Consider the following 20,761-nt stretch of genomic DNA (forward strand, 5'->3'; position numbering starts at 1 on the left):
ACAAAAAAACAAAACTACTTCAATAAATTCGTCACAAACAAATGAAACCTACCGATATGTTATGTCTTCTTACAAAGTCATGGAGTGCGACGAAGGCCGGACTTTGGTATTGCATTTCAGCATGGAGGTTTACAAATCTTATTCCTGGTCGGTTCCTGACTCCAAAAACATATGGATATGATATTTTTGGATTAAAAACACGCTCAGAAAGTTAAAACGAAGAGAGGTACAGAAATGCGTGCTATGAAGCACAGCGCAACCGCTACCGCGCCAAACAGGCTCGTCACTTTCACTGTTGTGCACTAGCGGCGGACTACGTTCAGTTTCATTCTGTGAGTTCCACAGCTTGACTAAATGTAGTAATTTCGCCTTACTTGTTTTTATTTAGAGCTGTAAAACCTTGGTTTTCTTTTGCTATAATGATGTGTGTGTGTGTATGTGTGTGTGTGTGTGTGTGTGTGTGTGTATGTGTGTGTGCGTTTGTGTGTGTGTATGTGTGTGTATGTGTGTGTGTGTGTATGTGCGTGTGTGCGTGCGTGCGTGTGTGTGTATGTGTGTGTGTGTGTGTGTGCGTGCGTGCGTGCGTGTGTGTGTGTGTTTGTTTTTGTGTGCGTGTGTGTGTGTGTGTGTGTGTGTGTATGTGCGCGTACGTGCATGCGTGTGTGTGTGTGTGTGTGTGCGTGCGTGTGTGTGCGTGTGTGTCTGCGTGTGCGTTTCTGTGTGTGTGTTTACCAAGGTACAACAACATGTTTTGGTGGAGTGACGACACGGTAGCTACGTATCTTCCGATCAGACTGCAACATTACCTGTCCGGACCAAAGGGCAGGGTTTGTGTCCGCCTGGGACAAATAATGAACAGGTAAACCACGTGACACAGTGCACCCCCTTCGTTGAAGGAATCCATCAATTGTTTGACAGAACATTATGAGAGTACATGTGGCTAAGAAAAAAGAAAGTTTAATGTCTTCGTAATCAATAATTTGACGCCCGTGACTGTCTTTTATGCTACACACAAAAAAATCAGTTTTTAATAATTTTGCACTGGGAGAATGTCGTAACTATTGACCTAAGGTAACGGTTTGTTTTTGCTCAATCAGTACAGTTGTTGGTTCTAGAGCTCTCAAACAATGAAGGGCATGCGTGAAGTTGTTAAAGAAACGTATCGTTGGTTGTAACATTGGCCGCTAAAACGGCTTCAAAACGGCTCGTTATGGCTTCTGATTAGAATGACACCCACACAGCTCAGCATGCCATAGCGCCATTGTTAGATAGGGGACCTTCTTCTTCTCCTTCTCCTTCTTCTTCTTCTTCTTCTTCTTCTCCTTCTCCTTCTCCTTCTCCTTCTTCTTCTTCTTCTTCTTCTTCTTCTTCTTCTTCTTCTTCTTCTTCTTCTGCTTCTCCTTCTTCTTCTTCTTCTTTTTCTTCTGCGTTCATGAGATGAAACTCCCATGAACACTCGTGTTTTTTGCACGAGTGGGGTTTTAAGTGTATGACGGTTTTTACCCCGCCATTTAGGCAGCCATACGCCGTTCTAGTGTATGGACAGTGTCTCATGTAAATACAATAATTATGTTCGTTAAAATGGTAGAGGAATACAATTCATATTATGTGTATAATAGGGGAAAGTCGCTAAACCTGGAACAGTTAAGGAGAAACAGCCTTACCAGACAAAACAATGGATATTGCAAAGCATTCTTTATTGTCACATACTAGACTCTATCAGTAAACAAACGAACCACAAAAAATAAAATAAAAGTCACGCAACTCATCAGACTGATCATAATAAAAATGTCTGCATTTGTTCCAGGTTGGACGCATGGGTGTGTAGAGTGGAACACTGTGTTGTCAAACTCGGAACAGATACAAACACCCCCTGACTCTCTTTCTAGCTCTGTCTGTGTCTCACGCACACACATATACACCCACACACTCTCATTCACACACAAACAAGCACACTTTACCACACACACAAGATAAATAAATACGTCATAACATTTTGATTAAGCCAACTTATGTAAATGTCTTTTTTTCAACATCATATTTTGATTTTTACCAAGGAAATAACAAATCGGATAACAATGTAAGCCTTAAATGTAAAACAAAAAGATAAATAAGGGCTAGGTCTAAAAAGGACTGAAAAACACAACCTTTAAAAAAATAGGCAAAGAACCGATTTCGCAGACAATGTTCTTTGTCTTCTACTGTCAGCACAGTCATCGTGTGATTACTGTGTGTACTTCTGGCACTATAACATATCCTCAGGGGAGTTGGAGCCACACATGAAGCAGTACCACGAAATTTCGCAGCTTCATTTGTACCCCTCTTCTGTTGACAAATAGATATAAAGGGCTACCTGCCCAATTGACCAAATGTAAAAATCATTACGCATAAAGTCTCAGAGCAAATAACTAAGAACAGATTTAAGAACTGATTTTGCAGACACACAGAAGTTGCTAAGTACAGATTTCGAAGTCCTTTTGTCCGCTGCTGTCAGCGCAGTCCTCGTGTGCCCACTGTGTGCACCTCTGGCACTGTATCATGTTCTCAGGGGAGTTGGTGCCACACATGAAGCAGTACCATGTGCTTTCCCCCGGGAGAGAACGCATCATCGAGAATGTTCTTTTTTTTCCCTCTGATCTGAAGATATTCCCCTCTTGTTTCTCTGAGCAGAAGATTTTGTAGCTTCATTCTTTCCTCTTTTCTGTTGACCTGCACGCCTTTTTGCAAGTGAAATCTCCAGCTTTTTCTTGTAAGGAGAAGATTGTTTTTTTCGTGATGATCTCTTCGACGAGCTTGTGGTTGTGCGTTGCAGGACATCAGCAGCAGGTAAGCTTACATTTGCTGCTGACACCAAGCAATCATAATGACCAGAATCTCCATGTACAGTGTACAAAACAACGATGGGGGTGACGTTGGCAAATTTATTTCAGCTTCAAGAATGCTATTGATTAGTTCTTGTTCTATCTCTGGTGTTAACGTATAAGGTCTTCCTGTGAACTTTACTTCTTTTTTTGCAAATTTGTTTGTTTCCTTCTAAATGACTTTTAAGAGGTATGACAGTAATACCATATGCTCTTGATGCGCAACGCAAACCCATATCTCCGTTTTTCACTGCCGACAAAGCGCAGCCCATTTCTTCTGGTAACCACCGCCGTTCGGGTCTCATAATACTGTCAAACAAATTAATCAATCATTCAATAAAACTTATAGAAAGAAAAAACACAACAAAACTGAAAAGATAATTGAATACGTGAATAAAACAGCCGTGTTCTGTTTATTGTTTGATGAGGGTAAGATGGAACACTGTTCCATGTTTGCTTCTCTTATGTGTTCCATCATTGCCGCATGGCACCTGCATGGATTTCGCGTTTTTCTGTTGGTTACACGTGACGTTTCAAATATTTTTTTCCGTTCAAGTTATTGCAAATCTTTGAAGGTTTATCACAGCAATCAACATTTTACGTGAACGTATGTAGATAAAGAGTAATAATACGAATTGTAGACGGTAGAAATAAGAAGAAGAAGGAAGAAAAGTTTAAAAAACGTACCATTTTTTTTGTTTTGCCGCGGTAGTCATTTTTTTTTGCTGGAATAATATCAAGGAATGTCACTGGACATTTCTGCAAAACAATTGTTCATGAATTGTTCTCCGTTGATCGCATATTGAGGTGTTCCAAGTTGGCCGACTGTTCCGGGATTGGCGACTTTCCCTTAGGTTTTACAATAAGTGGCTTAATCACAAAAATATTTACTCAAACGCATCTGTCAAGTTTTTTTGTTTTAGTTTTTGATTAGTTGACGGGTAGTATAAGATTGATGCAGTTTATTGAATGCTTGGTAAAAAAAACCACACCGAATAATCACATATTTATGATAGAGAAAACGATTTATGTAAAGTGTGTGTGTGTGTATGTGTGTGTGTGTGTGTGTGTGTGTGTGTGTGTGTGTGTGTGTGTGTGTGTGTGTGTGTGCGTTCGTGCGTGCGTGCGTGCGTGTGCGTGTATGTGTGTGTGTGTGTGTGTGTGTGTGTATGTGTGTAGACGCGATATGTCGTTCAGAGTTATTCTAGGTTTGGATTATTGCGGGGATGGAAGGCTTCCCAACCTCATCAACATTTTGTGTGAGAAGCCAACCTCAAGACTAGCCCCTCTGGAACCGATCATACTTCCAAATGACACCACCGCCTGGCCCAAGGACGGTGCTTACATCCGGTGTCCCCTTCATCACTACACCCACCTCTTTCTAGCCTGTGACGTCACCAGTGTCTGCTGGAAGCACGGGGGTTCCCCACGCTGCGAGTCTTCAGTGACACCACTTCCGCCGTCTTTCACGTGCACCAACCAGATTGAGCGCGTGCCTTACACGCTGGTTTGTGACCACCGCGCTGACTGCATTGACCGGAGCGACGAAGACTTCTGCAGCTTTGCACCATGTCGCACTGGACACTACTCCTGTGACAACGGCCAGGTGGTTGTCTTTTTTACATTTAGTCAAGTTTTGACTAAATGTTTTAACGTATAGGGGGAAATCGAGACGAGGGTCGTGGTGTATGTGTGTGTGCGTGTATGTGTGTGTGTGTGTGTGCGTGTGTGTAGAGCGATTCAGAGAAAACTACTGGACCGATCTTCATGAAACTTGGCATGAGAGATCCTGAGTATGGTATCTCCATATGTTTTTTTTCTCATTTTTTTTAAATAAATGTATTTAATGACGTCATATCCGGTTTGTCGTGAAAGTTGAGGCGGCACTGTCACGCTCTCATTTTTCAACCAAATTGGTTGAAATTTCGGTCAAGTAATCTTCGACAAAGCCGGGACTTTGGTATTGCATTTCAGTTTGGAGGCTTAAAAAATAATTAATGAGTTTGCTCTTTAAAGTTGTCACTAAAATCGATTTTTCGCAAACAGATTTAAAATATATTGCATCGTATTCTTCATCACATTCTGAATCTAAAAATATATACATATGTTATGTTTACTCTGTGATCACAATTAACGAAAATATATTAATTAGTCTTACGATTAAAATTTAAGAAATCGATCCAAAAATGATTTCATCTTATTCTTTATCATTTCCTGATTCCAAAAACATATAGATATGATAGGTTTTATTCAAAACAAGCTCAGAAAGTTATCAAGAATACAGAAAAGCGCGCTTTCCTGCTTAGCACAATACGCTACCGCGATAATCTGGCGTGTCAATATCTTTACGTTTGGCACGTGGGAGGTGAGCGATTTCTTTCACGCGGGGATTGACGAAGCTGTACTGTCTTGGTGAAAAAATACAGTGCGTTCAGTTTCATCCCGTGAGTTCGACAGCTTGACTAAAATATGTAGTAATTTCGCCTTACGCGACTTGTTTTGTTAGGCCTAAAAAAAAATAGGTCTGTTTACGGTAACCCGACCGACCCAAGTTTTTTCGCGCGACCCTAGACTTTTTTTTGGCATTTGGGGGAAAAAAAAAAAAAAAAAAAAAAAAAAATCCTTGTTTTTTTGGCAAAATAACGTAAAAATATGGTTTTTTGGAAAAAAAAAAAAAAAAAAAAAAAACAATCCCGACCTACCGACCCTATTTTTTTGGCCTATGTTACCGTTAACAGACCTATTTTTTTTTTGGCCTTATGATTTCTTCCACCTTAGCTGTAGGCACTAGGTCCGAGGTGCACAAAAGCGTTACCAAGTGGGTGGGAGCCAGCTGCGGTGTTGGATTGGTTATGACTTCAACGAATCAACCCGCGGTTTGTTATCTCCCGTTTGGGTTTCACCCACGTTCAATTCGGACACCTCAGCACTGGAGCCCAGCGTTAAGAATATAACAAGTCGCGTAAGGCAAAAATACTACATTTAGTCAAGCTCAGTCGAACTCACAGAATGAAACTGAACGCATTGCATTATTTCCGCAAGACCGTACACTCGTAGCATCGTCTGTCCACCGCTCGTGGCAAAGGCAGTGAAATTAACAATCCAGAAAAGCGTGGTAGCGGTTGAGCTGAGGAGGATAGCCCGCTTTTCTATATCTCTATTCTTTTTAACTCTCTGAACGTGTTTTTAATCCAAGCATATCATATCTATATGTTTTTGGAATCAGGAACGGACACGGACTAAGATGAAATTGTTTTTAAATCGATTTCGGAAATGTAATTTTAATCATAATGTTTATATTTTTTTAATTTTCAGAGCGTGTTTTTAATCTGAATATAAGATATTTATATATTTTTAAAATCAGAAAATGATGACAAATACAATAAACGTAATTTGGGATCGTTTTATAAAAAAATAATTTTAATTACAATTTTCAGATTTTTAATGACCAAAGTCATTAATTAATTGTTAAGCCTCCATGCTGAAATGCAATACCAAAGTCCGGCCTTCGTCGAAGATTGCTTGGCCAAAATTTCAATCAATTTGATTGAAAAATGAGGGTGTGACAGTGCCGCCTCAACTTTTACAAAATGCCGGATATGACGTCATCAAAGACATTTATCGAAACAATTTTTTAAAAAAATTCGGGGGATATCATACCCAGAAACTCTCATCAAAAATGTCATAAAGATCGGTCGAGTAGTTTACTCTGAATCGCTCTGCACCCCCCCCCCCCCACACTCACACACACACACACACACACACACACAGACACAGACACACACACACACACACACACACAGACACACACACAGACACACACACGCACACACGCACATACACCACGACCCTCGTTTCGATTCCCCCTCGATGTTAAAATATTTAGTCAAAACTTGACTAAATATAAAAAGCAGCCATTGTATTTTGATAAGGCGATTGAGTTCCACTGTCAAAAGAATAAAGGGACTCTGATTTGAATTATTATCCGTATCGCTGTCATTGTCATTACTACTCAAGGTTATATTAAACAATGTGCAATTTACATTATTTTGTTAATTAACGGTCATGTAGGCTGTGCACTAACCGAGAAGCACGTGCTGAATGTGTAGTGGAAGCGTGTTGCTCAATTATGGTCAGATACCGGCACGGTTGGCCTAGTGGTAAGGCGTCCGCCCCGTGATCGGGAGGTCGTGGGTTCGAACCCCGGCCGGGTCATACCTAAGACTTTAACATTGGCAATCTAGTGGCTGCTCCGCCTGGCGTCTGGCATTATGGGGTTAGTGCTAGGACTGTTGGTCCGGTGTCAGAATAATGTGACCGGGTGATACATGAAGCCTGTGCTGCGACTTCTGTCTTGTGTGTGGCGCACGTTATATGTCAAAGCAGCACCGCCCTGATGTGGCCCTTCGTGGTCGGCTGGGCGTTAAGCAAACAAACAAACACATTGTGGTCAAACACAGTTCAAAAAGCGACTTCTGGTTAATTTGTATTAGATCTACAACATGAATCAATTCATCATTCCACATGTATGATGTGATTATTGCAATCAACAGGCCTAGTTTATATTTATTATCAAATATAACCTTCAAGACAAACATCCGTTCCGGGAAACCAAGTTTGTTATAGTAAAAAGCCACACAGTTAAATTTAGTTGCCAGCACGAGAGACTAGAGCTACATCTGCCGCGCGCCCATGTTGGCCGGTTACTTGGAAGAGTTTGCTGGCAGGCTTGCTTTATTTACTTGTTGTATTGTTCTTACTGTCACTTACTGTTGGCAGTGCATCCCGAGAGAGTTTGTATTGTTCTTACTGTCACTTACTGTTGGCAGTGCATCCCGAGAGAGTTTGTATTGTTCTTACTGTCACTTACTGTTGGCAGTGCATCCCGAGAGAGAAGGAGTGTAACGGGTGGGCAGACTGTTACAACAGTAACGACGAGACTCTGTGTGAGTTCAGGTGGCCAGACCAACCCAGCCCGCCCCAGGGTCTCGTCTCCCTGTCCGACTCGGGCCTTGTTGTCCAGCCTATCGACGTCTCTCCCGCTACACATTCAACCAGGACTTGTCCCGACACACATTTCCAATGTCCGAATGACGGCTTCTGTCAGCCGTTGATGTTCCGTTGTAACGGCCTGTACGACTGCCCGGGGCGGGAGGACGAGGCGGACTGTGACAGCTACACCTGCCCGGGCTTCTACCGCTGTCGCGCTTCCTCCGTCTGTCTGCTCCAGTCTCAGCTGTGTGACGGTCGCGCTCACTGCCCGCAGCATGACGACGAGCTGCTGTGCAACCTGACGTGTCCTCGCTCATGTCAGTGCAGAGGCATGGCTTTCTTCTGCACCAGCATCTTCACGGCGTCTGCACACCCACAACTCCGCTTTCTGGACGCGAGCGGTAGTTTCATGACTCCTGAACACCTGCGAGACAACCTCATGCTGATCCATCTCAGTCTCGCTCGCTGCAACCTGACCGTCCTGACTCAACTCGCCTTTCCGAATCTGTTGAGTCTGGACGTCAGTGACAACCGCGTCAGCAGCACTAGCAGTGTACCTTTAAGTGGAGTTCCTCGCCTGCGAGAGCTGTCCCTAGCCGGCAATCCATTGGTCCACGTGTTTGAAGACGACGGGGAGCTGAGTCTGAATAGTAAAGTGTGGGAGTTAGATCTGTCGCGCGTTGCGCTGCACGTGCTCAATGCCAGCATACTCTCGGCTTTCCCTAACCTACATGTCCTCAACCTGTCCCACAGCGGGGTGGAGCGTGCCCCCGATGAAGGCTTCGGTGCCACGAGACATCTGCGTGTGATAGACCTGCGGGGATGCCCCTTGACCTGGTTCCCACCCGAGCTGTTTCGAGGCCTCAGTGATCTGCGCACCGTCTATGCAGACAGCTTTAAAATGTGTTGCCCCGTGCTCCTCCCCACAGATTTCAACGTGCGTAACTGTATTGCACCCTCGGATGAGATCTCGTCGTGTGAAGACTTGCTGCAGAGTGGAGGATACAGACTGTTCGTCTTCCTCTTGGCTGTCCTGGCGGTTCTCGGCAACGCTGTAAGCTTCGTGTTCAGGACCGTCACTTCTCGGCGAGGAACCAAAGTAGGTTACGGGAACTTTGTGACACACCTGTCTATGTCTGATTTCCTGATGGGTGTCTATCTGGCCATCATCGGGGTGGCGGACCGGGTGTACCAGGGTGCCTACCTCTGGAATGAGGTGGCTTGGAAGCACAGTGTTCCCTGTCAGCTTGCAGGCTTTCTGTCACTGGTGTCCAATGAGGTGTCAGCCTTCCTCATGTGCCTCATCACCTTGGATCGTTTTCTGGTTCTTCGCTTTCCCTTCAGCCGCATTCATTTCAGTCCGCAGTCCGCTCATGCAGCTTCGGCCGTGGCATGGCTGTGTGGCGTGATTATGGCTGCCATCCCTTTGTTGCCTGCCACAGCTCACTGGCACTTCTACAGCCAGACAGGGATCTGTATCCCACTTCCCATCACCAGGAGCGAGTTTGCTGGCCACGGCTATTCCTTCAGCATCATCATTGTGCTCAACTTCGTCCTGTTCCTCTTTATCTGTGCCGGCCAAGTGAGCATTTACTGGTCCATCCGCGCCAACTCCATGTCTACGTCTAACAGCACCAAAATTAACAAGGACCTGGTCATCGCACGCCGACTGATCACCGTAGCCATGAGTGACTTCCTCTGCTGGTTTCCCATCGGCTTGCTCGGCTTGCTAGCGTCCAGTGACGTGGCCATTCCTGGCGAGGTCAACGTGGCCGTGGCCATTTTTGTGCTGCCTCTCAACTCCACCGTCAACCCCTGTCTCTACACTCTCAACGTGATCATGGAGAAACGCAGGCTGGCCCGCGAAGACAGATTGCGTAAATCGCTGCTTTCACATGTCAACACTCCCTTCTGAGGATAGCTGCCTAGCTTGTACACTCATACCTAAACGTAGGGGTTTTACAGGCGCGAGAAGTCGCAAGAAGTTTACAGGCCGGTCAGATGTGTATTCTTTTTAATTGACAATAAAGTGTTGTTATTGTTATTGTAATTGGTATTGTTGTATTTCATCTTAGAGTTAACAACTTTCCGGTTCTTCGACCGATCCTTATTTTTCCTCTTGCGCCTAACACTCTTTCTTTTATTTATTTTAAATATTTTCTTTTTAATCTAGATATATGTGACCCTCCACCACGGAATGAGTCGCATGTCACCTCGCGCGGTTCTGCGCTAGGCTTGACATAAGTCCGGGGGAACTGTGGTAACAGTGTGAGGGTCACCTTAGTCACAGGCTTATAACTCGACAAGTTTTCGCTCTTTTCTAAAACGGGTTTCACCACTGGATAGAGCATAAAACACTCCTTGGGAAAATGTAAAAATATGAAAATCATGCAAATGTGACATGCGACTCATTTCGTGGTGGAGGGTCACATATAGAGAAAATAAGTTTCTCTTTTTCTTATGATAACCCATTCTAACAGCTAATAATTATTAGCATTAGCAACCAAGTGGATTTAATATTTCTACAAGTTCTAAACACAATGGAGACGTTTACGTGAGAAATCCACAAACCTTATTGAACGAGACAATCAAGGTGTATGCACTTACTGACTTAGATCATTAGTGCTAAATTCATTACGCATAAGCCGCTCATTTTGAGGTATGTGTTAAAACAAAAAGGGGGAAACGCTGATTCAATTCACGTTTTTGGAAACGATCCATACTTAGAGAGAGAGAGAGAGAGAGAGAGAGAGAGAGAGAGAGAGAGAGAGAGAGAGAGAGAGAGAGAGAGAGAGACAGAGACAGAGAGATAATCAGAGAGAGAGAGACAGAGAGAGACAGAGAGAGGCAAAGAGAGGCAGAGAGAGACAGAGAAAGAGACAGAGAGACAGAGAGAGACAGAGAGAGTCAGAGAGACAGAGAGAGAGAGACAGAGAGAAAGAGAGACAGAGAGAGCGAGAGAGAGAGAGAGACAAAGAGACAGAGAGATACAGAGAGAGACACAGACAGAGAGAGAGACAGACAGAGAGAGATAGAGACAGAGAGAGATAGAGACAGAGAGAGAGAGAGAGAGAGAGAGAGAGAGAGAGAGAGAGACAGAGAGAGAAGACAAGACAATAAAGTGCAAGACAAAGAAAACTCTTTAGTCACGGCATAAGCAAGCCGTTGCTTGTTTTACATCCAGCCCTCGTACAAGAGAGGGACTAATCTAATGATAATACGTTTTATAAATGTTAAAGTAACAACAACAACAACAAAAAATAAAAAAAATAAAAAAATAGGCAACCACAGAAATTAACACAAACATTCACACAGACTTAAGACTCAGACTCAAACATTATAATGTGTCCCAATAACAACAATCTAAATTGCCTCGCTGTGTCAGGCGGTTCAATTTGTACTAAAAAGATCCACGACATTCTTAGCAATCACGTATGGATACAGACACAACATGCGCACAATCACGCAGGCTCGCCCGCACACACACACACACACACACACACACACACACACACACACACACACACACACACACACACACACACACACACACACACACACACAATCAATTAAAAATGATTTGAAATGTTCCGTCGCGATATAACCTTGAACGGTTGAAAACGACGTTAAACACCAAATAAAGAAAGAAAGATTTGAAATGTTTATTTAAACAAATATGTACATGTACCGTAAACTACCTTGTATACGCCCACCCCCCATATGCACCAATTTTGAACAAACATATGGCGTGGGCGTTTACTAGGTACTATACCCTTTGCAGGAGCGGGTCCTTTGCTAGAATAACGACATTTTGGTCACTTGGCATGAAAGTGCTCAAATGATGCGTTATTGCACACAACGGAACACAAAGGTACTCTGCAAGCAAACTACGAAGAAAATCTTGTTGCTTTAATGTCTGTTAACAAGTTCATAACTTCAAAAGATAATGCGAACTGGAAAAGATTAATCCAAACTTGCAGTTGCACTGATTCAAGCCATCAAATTCGAGGGACAATCTCTTGAAACAAATATCGTGATCAAAAACCGGTCTTTTCAACTTCAGAAAAACTTTGAGAATTGCAACTCTATTTTATTACTAAGCTGCACTGCGGTGAGAGTACTAATAAACGATATGCCTTTATCGTATTAGCATTATACACTCGGATGAATACTCTGTACCGCATGCGGAAGTTTAAAAACTCTAAAAACAAGTGTTCCAAAAATAATGTTCGTGACATTATTAATCAAGAAGGGGGGGTTTACTAGGTAGAAAGCCCTATGCACAGTTTTCGGTCCAAAGTAGGGGGTGGGTGTTTACTCAATACTGGGCGTATACAAGGTAGTTCACGGTATATTCTCCGTGTGCAATAAGATATGGTGAAATCAGTTAAATATACGCAGATTACGGACACATGCAATAAAATAGTAATATTATCACGTGTAAAGTGTGCCGCGCCTATCTGTCATTGCTCCGTACCCTAATGCATACATGTATACGGAATAAGGAATGCAGAACGTTTATTGGAATTGAACTAAGGGCCCTTTTCAAAGAAAAACACAATTGACAAATCTCTTTATCATTTAGAAATACAATAATCAAACAAGTGGAAGTCATTGTATGCGAGTGTGTGCGAGTGAGAGTGCGAGCGCGTGTGAGTACTGTTGTTAGTTTAGCATTGTTTTTTGTTTTATTTTGTTTTTCCTTTTATTGTTACATGTTTGTCTACCATCATTTACCATTATTATTTTGACATTATTTCAAACTTGTTATATTAAAATCGTCCGCCAAATGTCATTTGCTTTTAAGAGTACGCTCATAAGCCTAGCTTGTTGTGCTCCATGTTCCTAATTTCATGTATGCGGCAATAGTACCAATGACATTTATTGAATAAACTTGTTTAAACCAATACGCAAACAAAAATATGTTCCGGCATCAACAGTCAATTATCAAGCGTTATGGAAATACAAAAGAGAACGCATACATGCACGAATGATTAAGCTGCATATACACAAAAGGAGTGTTTATGTGAAGTTGTACAATTGAAAACAATAAAATATGATTATAATGCTGAATGCACATCTTAATGTTTTGTATTCAGATATTCAAGTGTAAAAATATGTATAAGAACACATATTTGTCTACAATACATGAGTTTTACTTACGACCACAACGTATAATAATCTATATCCTATGTACAACTCTGTTCAGTGCAAATTATACTATACAAAATAAAATTGAAACGCTCGATCGCCCATTCTTACATTTAACAAGTCACACATCAAGCGTTATGGTCATCCAAAAGAGAATACTACATACATGCACGAATGAAGCTGCCTATATATAAAAACAAAACAAAACAAAAACAACAACAAAAACAAAAAACAAAAAAAACACGAGAGTGTTTAGGTGAAGTTGTACAATTGAAAAACAGAATATGAGCACTATGCTGAACGCATATCTTCATGTTTTGTATTCATATATCAAAGTGCAAAAATATGTACAATAACACATATTATGTGTCTATAAAACATGTGTTTACGTTACGGCCACAACGCCACCGATTACCAACGTATATAATGTGAATGCTATTCACAACTCTGCTCAGTGCAAACTATACGGCAAAAAAAAAACAAGTCGCGTAAGGCGAAAATACAATATTTAGTCAAGTAGCTGTCGAACTCACAGAATGAAACTGAACGCAATGCCATTTTTCAGCAAGACCGTATACTCGTAGCATCGTCAGTCCACCGCTCATGGCAAAGGCAGTGAAATTGACAAGAAGAGCGGGGTAGTACTTGCGCTAAGAAGGATAGCACGCTTTTCTGTACCTCTCTTTGTTTTAACTTTCTGAGCGTGTTTTTAATCCAAACATATCATATCTATATGTTTTTGGAATCAGGAACCGACAAGGAATAAGATGAAAGTGTTTTTAGATTGATTTCGACAATTTAATTTTGATAATAATTTTTATATATTTAATTTTCAGAGCTTGTTTTTAATCCGAATATAACATATTTATATGTTTTTGGAATCAGCAAATGATGGAAAATAAGATAAACGTAAATTTGGATCGTTTTATAAATTTTTATTTTTTTTTACAATTTTCAGATTTTTAATGACCAAAGTCATTAATTAATTTTTAAGCCACCAAGCTGAAATGCAATACCGAATTCCGGGCTTCGTCGAAGATTACTTGACCAAAATTTCAAATAATTTGGTTGAAAAATGAGGGCGTGACAGTGCCGCCTCAACTTTCACGAAAAGCCGGATATGACGTCATCAAAGATATTTATCAAACAAATGAAAAAAACGTTTGGGGATTTCATACCCAGGAACTCTCATGTCAAATTTCATAAAGATCGGTCCAGTAGTTTAGTCTGAATCGCTCTACACACACACACACAGACACACACACACAGACACACGCACACACACACACACACACACACGCACATACACCACGACCCTCGTTTCGATTCCCCCTCGATGTTAAAATATTTAGTCAAAACTTGACTAAATATAAAAAGAAACGACCGCCCATACGTCAACACCACAGTATAAAAGCATGCAGTGCACACACACACGCAAGCACGCACGCACGTACACACACACACACACACACACACACTGCACACGCACACACACACACGCACACAGACACACTCACACACATACACACACACTCACACACACACAAACACTTACACGCACACACACACACACACACACACACACACACACTCACACACACTCACACACACACAGTCATCAAATCAAACGTCTCCAAGATGGTTGTAGGTAGATTTGGCTTCCTGTGCATCAATGTTCGTAACATGTAGTTTGTTGTACTCGTCATCAGTTTCTGACACTTGTGTTTTTTCCTGTTCCATAACACAAAACAATGAATCATAGAAACAGTATCACACTGTATTCATGTGTAAACGACTAAGGTATTGGTTTCTGATTATTTAACTAAAAACATCAATAACAACTAGTTAGTCTTGCATTTATGCAAATCTTAGGTACATAAATGGAATGTGCATGCCAATACTTGTAATATTATTAGGCATCACTTAAAATGTATGTATGTATATATGTATGTATGTATGTATGTATGTATGTATGTATGTATGTATGTATGTATGTATGTATGTATGTATGTATGTATGTATGTATGTATGTATGTATGTATGTATGTATGTATGTATGTATGTATGTATGTGTGTGTGTGTGTATGTATGTATGTATGTATGTATGTATGTATGTATGTATGTATGTATGTATGTATGTATGTATGCATGTATGTATGTATGCATGTATGTATGTGTGTATGTATGTATGTATTTATGTATGCATGTATGTATGTACTAGATGAATACCCGCTTCGCCGGGTACGGCTTAGCCGGGAAAAAGTCGAGCCGAATACCCGGCTGCGCCGGGGATCCGGCTTTGCACCGCACGAAGGAAGTGAGATAAACGCGCAAAACACTGGAGAAGAGTCTAAAAATAGTATAACGGGAATATGGATTGAGCGTTGTCGACAGTGACCTTCTAAAAATAGAAACGGGAATATGGATTTAAGCCACACGAAGGAAGGGAGATAAACGCTGCAAACACTGGAGAAGATAAGGAAGAGTTACTGGTAGTGGATCCAGACAACAACAAAAAAATCGATTCAGCGCTGCGCGCTGAGAGCACGTGTTGAAATATTGACCAGGTTGTGTCCCGGGTGTACCTGAATATGCCCACCAAATTTGAAACAGATCCATCGAGAACCTTGGCCGCGCATCGCGAACAGACACACAGACACACAGACACACAGACACAAGTCGTATATATATATATATATCCCATGACCTCCCTTCTTTGTCTCTGTTACTTCAGTATGGGTATATATGTTGTATTTTTATAGCTCAATAAATACATCATGGACTCAAAAAAATATATGATAGTGCAGATTCCGATTTGGGCGAAGAACTACTTTGCTCCCGACCTTTGACCTCGCGCCGAACAATGTGACACATTTGTATAAAGTTCCAAAATCGTATTGCACGGCTCAGAAAACCATATCAGTTGCACGCAAAAATGAATCTCAGAACTGATCTGATGTATGAGATGCAATAAGCAAACGTTTCTTTCATTATGAAAGCAATGCAGGTCGAAAAAAACGAACATTCAACTTACAAGATAACCAGATGCTAGCGAACCAAAACAAAAACACGAGTACTCTCCCTTGCTTCGTTAGCAGACGACTTTTGAGACCGTCCTTACCTGGCACGGTTGGGCTTCGCTATCAATCTATCGGCTGTTTCACGTGTTTCGCGAGCAAGTCTACTCTTTTGCCTGGCTCTGCAGTAAGTCCACATTGGCGATGAAGGTATCCGAGAACTTAACATGTGTGTATTTTTCCGTAATCCAGTCATATTCCTTCAAAATGCAATCAATCGGCGGTGACAGACGTGTCGGTCGCGTTTTCCTCACACCCATACCAGTTTAAGTTCATCCATGCAAACACACTCGCAAAACAGTTTATCACGTAGATACATTTCAAATAGGGAGCAAATGGTTAAATCTAAACCTACATATTTGTTCCCTAAAATTTGCTTCTCTGTCAATAAGCCTAATTACACACGTTCGAGAAAAACAACGTGGAATCGATTCTGAATCGAGTAAGCCAAATGGGTCCCAAACCCGTTTCGCCCGTTCTGCCGACCTGAAACGCAAAACAAAAGAATTGTGCGCTTCAACTAAATTAATTTCTATACGACTTCATTACTTTCTTGCAACTTATGAACCTTTACTTAAAGCTTTTAAATGGTCTGAAAGTAGTGTTACCGCGTACTTATCGATGCACTCATTCGTTTTATTTTTTCAGCGACGGTCACTTAGTTTAAGGTTGCAAAAGGGCTAAGTCTCGCTGGCAACAATGTTTTACACTGCACAGATCGCAACAGTGCCGCTAGTAGTCTACACTTTGTGTTTGATGGTAGAATGGGATATACAGATTACAACACTCGTGGTTTTTTATATGGCTTGTATTTCAGTCAAGACCCAGCGGGAATATCAATCGAGAGCCACTCGCCAGAGGCTCGTGTCTCCCGATGATATTCATCCGCTGGGTCTTGACTGAAATACAAGCCATATAAAAAACCACTCGTGTTGTAACCTATACATATAGATGTATGTATGTATGTATGTATGTATGTATGTATGTATGTATGTATGTATGTATGTTTGTTGTTGAATGCTTGTTTATTCCGCTATGTGTTGTGTGTGTATTGATGTATCTGTGCTTTTCAAATAAAAGTAAGTTGTTAATGTCTTATTGCAGAGTGGGAACAATATCAATCAAATATAACAATGATAGTTGTCTGATTAAATCCGGCAGCACTATGTTTGTTTACATGTTAAGCAATCGTGAAAACAAGGGAGAAACAGTGCACCATTCACAGAACATTACACACCGAATGCACTGTAAAAGTCAAAGCACGGAAGAGCGCTTGCAGACACGAATATGTAATCAAAGACCCCCCCCCCCCCACCCCTCTACCCCATTCCCTCCCCCGCTCCGACCTTTTCGTCTCCAGAATTAACAATGGGAAAGGTACATTTGTGGAACATTTTACTTATCGTCCACTTGCGAATCCTTTAAGTGAATAAACATCAATTACAGCACGTATACACCTTACATTGAAACAAGGTGGAGATTGCAGACTTAGCTGCAAGCAGTCTCAGGAGAAAGAAAAAAAGTCCACTGTAGATGTACAGAATCTAACGTTTGCTGAGATCTCTTCATTTTATAACCGGAGAAAACTACAACCTAAACAAAAATCCACATTGGTTTACCTTTTCCACATCAGAAGAAGACGCCTGCGCCATGTTCATGTAAACAGCTCCAGAGTTCTCTCCCATTGACTCCCTCGGGCAGTTGACATATTCGGTGCTATCGGCTGCGGGAAGGATTATATATGTTAACAATACATTTAAACACACACACACACACACACACACGCACACACGCACACATATATACACACACACAAACACACGAACACACACATACACACAAACACACACGAACACACACACGCACGCACGCACACACACACACACATACACACACACACACACGCACACACACACACACACACACGTCACAAACAAGTTGACAAATATCCAACTAACCAAACAAAGAACTAGACACACAAAGACAATACACACTACCTGACTTGGACAGTCCAGCCGATCGGTCAGGCTCTTCCTTATCTGACTTATGTTTTCCGTTGTCGTTTGCTTTTTGTGCGGGAGCTTCAGCTTGGCCAGACGGATTCTCTCCCTTTTGTTTCTTCTGCACTTGAGGATACGTTTTGTTGGGATTGTTTTGCGATTGCTTAGCCTGCAAATCTCGAGTTTCGTTTTTCCTTTTCTTTGCCACTTGAGCATACACGTCACCGTTAGGATTCGTTGAGGCTGCTGGGCCTGTGTTCACGTGAGCCTCTTCTGGGTTTGTGGATTCCTCAGAGTTCTGCAGACTGTTGGTATTCTCCGCCGATGCTGTTGGAGTTGGGCGTGTTAAATTGTGCACTTCGCTACTTGATGAGTCCATCTCTCCTGTGCTGTCGTACAAGTCGTTGGTGTATTCTACGAATTCTGTAATGAAAATGTAAATTGCTGGTTTACACACTTACACACATAGCAACAAGAAACATTCATATAAGGGCACAGACGACTGAAATGTGTCTAACCATAACATTGACCTAGCACAGAAGTGAAACAGCCAGTTGCATGCACACAACAGCATACCGTTCTGCCGCAGCTTCATTGATATATTTGCTATATTGCAATTATGAACTCACCTTCGTTTCGTTCTGCTGTCGATGATTTTGACGATCCTTGAAAAGAGCAGAGAGAAGATTATTTAGCTAAATTGAGAGAGAGAGAGAGAGAGAGAGAGAGAGAGAGAGAGAGAGAGAGAGAGAGAGAGAGAGAGAGAGAGAGAGAGAGAGAGAGAGAGAGAGAGAGAGAAAGAAAGAAAGAGAGAGAGAGAGAGAGAGGGGGGATGAGCGATAGAGAGAGAGAGAGAGAGAGAGACAGAGACAGAGAGAGAGAGACAGAGAGAGAGACAGACAGACAGACAGACAGACAGACACAGACACAGAGACAGAGACAGATACAGACAGACAGAGACAGAGACAGACAGACAGACAGACAGACAGACCAACAGGCAGCCATAAATACAGACAGAGAGAAAGACAGACTTATGCTTTAGTTGGAATGACACAAAAACAGTTGTAAAAACTAACAACATGTACACCGACTAAATAAGGCTATTTCAGCCAATGTAAATAATTGAACATTAACTCCTTGTGCATGTTTAAGCATTTGTTATGGTAAACAAAATACAGGCTAACATGTGCTAGTACGATACGATTAATATTTATTTATCAAAGATGCCGAAACACACGATTACAGGGAACATCTAACATCGACAGTAGACATAGCGATTGTTCTTGTACAACCTCGTCTTTCTGTTGTTTTTCAGGTAGTTTGAACATATGGGCGAGTATGTAAGAGTCGAGGTTAGAGACTTTAATACCGGATCAACTGCATTATCAATGATTCTCTTCACGTCAGTGATTCCTGTATACCGGACATGGTCATTTTTTTTGTTTTGTTTTTTTTGGTTGTTTTTGTTTGCTTAACGCCCAGCCGACCACGAAGGGCCATATCAGGGCGGTGCTGCTTTGACATATAACGTGCGCCACACACAAGACAGAAGTCGCAGCACAGGCTTCATGTCTCACCTAGTCACATTATTCTGACACCGGACCAACCAGTCCTAGCACTAACCCCATATTGCCAGACGCCAGGCGGAGCAGCCACTAGATTGCCAATTTTAAAGTCTTAGGTATGACCCGGCCGGGGTTCGAACCCACGACCTCCCGATCACGGGGCGGACGCCTTACCACTAGGCCAACCGTGCCGGTCACATGGTCATTAAAACAACGCAAACCAACACATACCAAGCCAAAAATACTCCGTTAAAGATGCAGAACTTGCCATTGTTGACAAGTCAATGTAGACATATTACTATTATAATATATGTACTAACTGGCATGCACAATTTTCTCGAGAGAAAGTATGCTCACGTTTCCGTTTGACAATAATGATGACAACGACGATGATAGTGCCGATGACAAGTGCAGCGACCACTCCTCCCGCCACGGATGCCAGCGATAAACCTTCATTTTGGTTAAGATCTGTCAAACAGTTGGTGTTGTGCTATACTTGAGCGCGTACATATGTGTGCCATACAACGAAAAGCTAAACTCGCACAAACAACCCAACACCTCCACTAAAATCTCCATCACAACCGCCAGCAAAGTATAACAAGAGCACAAAGAACAAAAAGTGATGTGTGTGCTTTGACACGGGTGTGCATAGTATACAGTTCTGTCCCAGGTGCAATGCTGTTAAAATGTTTTGTATACTCTCCCCCCTCCCCACCCCCTACCATTACCACATTCGACAACTTGATTTTGTTTGTAAGCTGGCGTTTATCTTGTCTTTTTAATATAGAAGATCTAACTGTTTGCACTTGACCACACGTCTGCTCTTCTTACAATAAATATGTAACTATCGAATAAACAATTAAATATATACTCAGCCAATTCAGGAAAGAATGAAAACACTCCCATACATTATCATACTTCTCTGTTAGCGTTTACTATTACAGTTCACCATATTGCGATTTCTATCTTCAAAACATTGTTGGCCTACTCACTTGCAGCAGGAGGCGTGTATGCAGCGGATGTTGTCAATGACGGAATTTCTGAATTGTAAGCCGTGCACGTAACTTCTGTTACGTTCATCAATGTTCCTGTTGACACTTCGCATGTGCTGACAA

At 41.9% G+C, this 20,761-nt stretch overlaps 2 protein-coding genes across 2 annotated transcripts; one reads left to right on the forward strand and one right to left on the reverse strand.

Annotated features, from left to right (window-relative positions):
• Nucleotides 1-4,047: 4,047 nt before the first annotated feature.
• On the forward strand, nt 4,048-9,768 carry LOC138974530 (G-protein coupled receptor GRL101-like). The gene is made up of 2 exons (XM_070347245.1): nt 4,048-4,467; nt 7,741-9,768. Exons 1-2 carry the CDS (start codon nt 4,048-4,050, stop codon nt 9,766-9,768), a joined length of 2,448 nt encoding a protein of 815 aa, XP_070203346.1.
• A 4,777-nt stretch (nt 9,769-14,545) lies between these two features.
• Nucleotides 14,546-20,755, reverse strand: LOC138972199 (enolase-phosphatase E1-like). Its single transcript, XM_070344937.1, has 6 exons — nt 20,639-20,755; nt 20,004-20,114; nt 18,711-18,746; nt 18,079-18,504; nt 17,701-17,804; nt 14,546-14,735 (listed from the first exon to the last, which is right to left on the reverse strand). Exons 1-6 carry the CDS (start codon nt 20,724-20,726, stop codon nt 14,628-14,630), a joined length of 873 nt encoding a protein of 290 aa, XP_070201038.1. The 5' UTR covers nt 20,727-20,755; the 3' UTR covers nt 14,546-14,627.
• Between the last annotated feature and the right edge of the window lie 6 nt (nt 20,756-20,761).

This window comes from Littorina saxatilis, linkage group LG8, assembly GCF_037325665.1.
Source record: "Littorina saxatilis isolate snail1 linkage group LG8, US_GU_Lsax_2.0, whole genome shotgun sequence".
NCBI lineage: Eukaryota > Metazoa > Mollusca > Gastropoda > Littorinimorpha > Littorinidae > Littorina > Littorina saxatilis.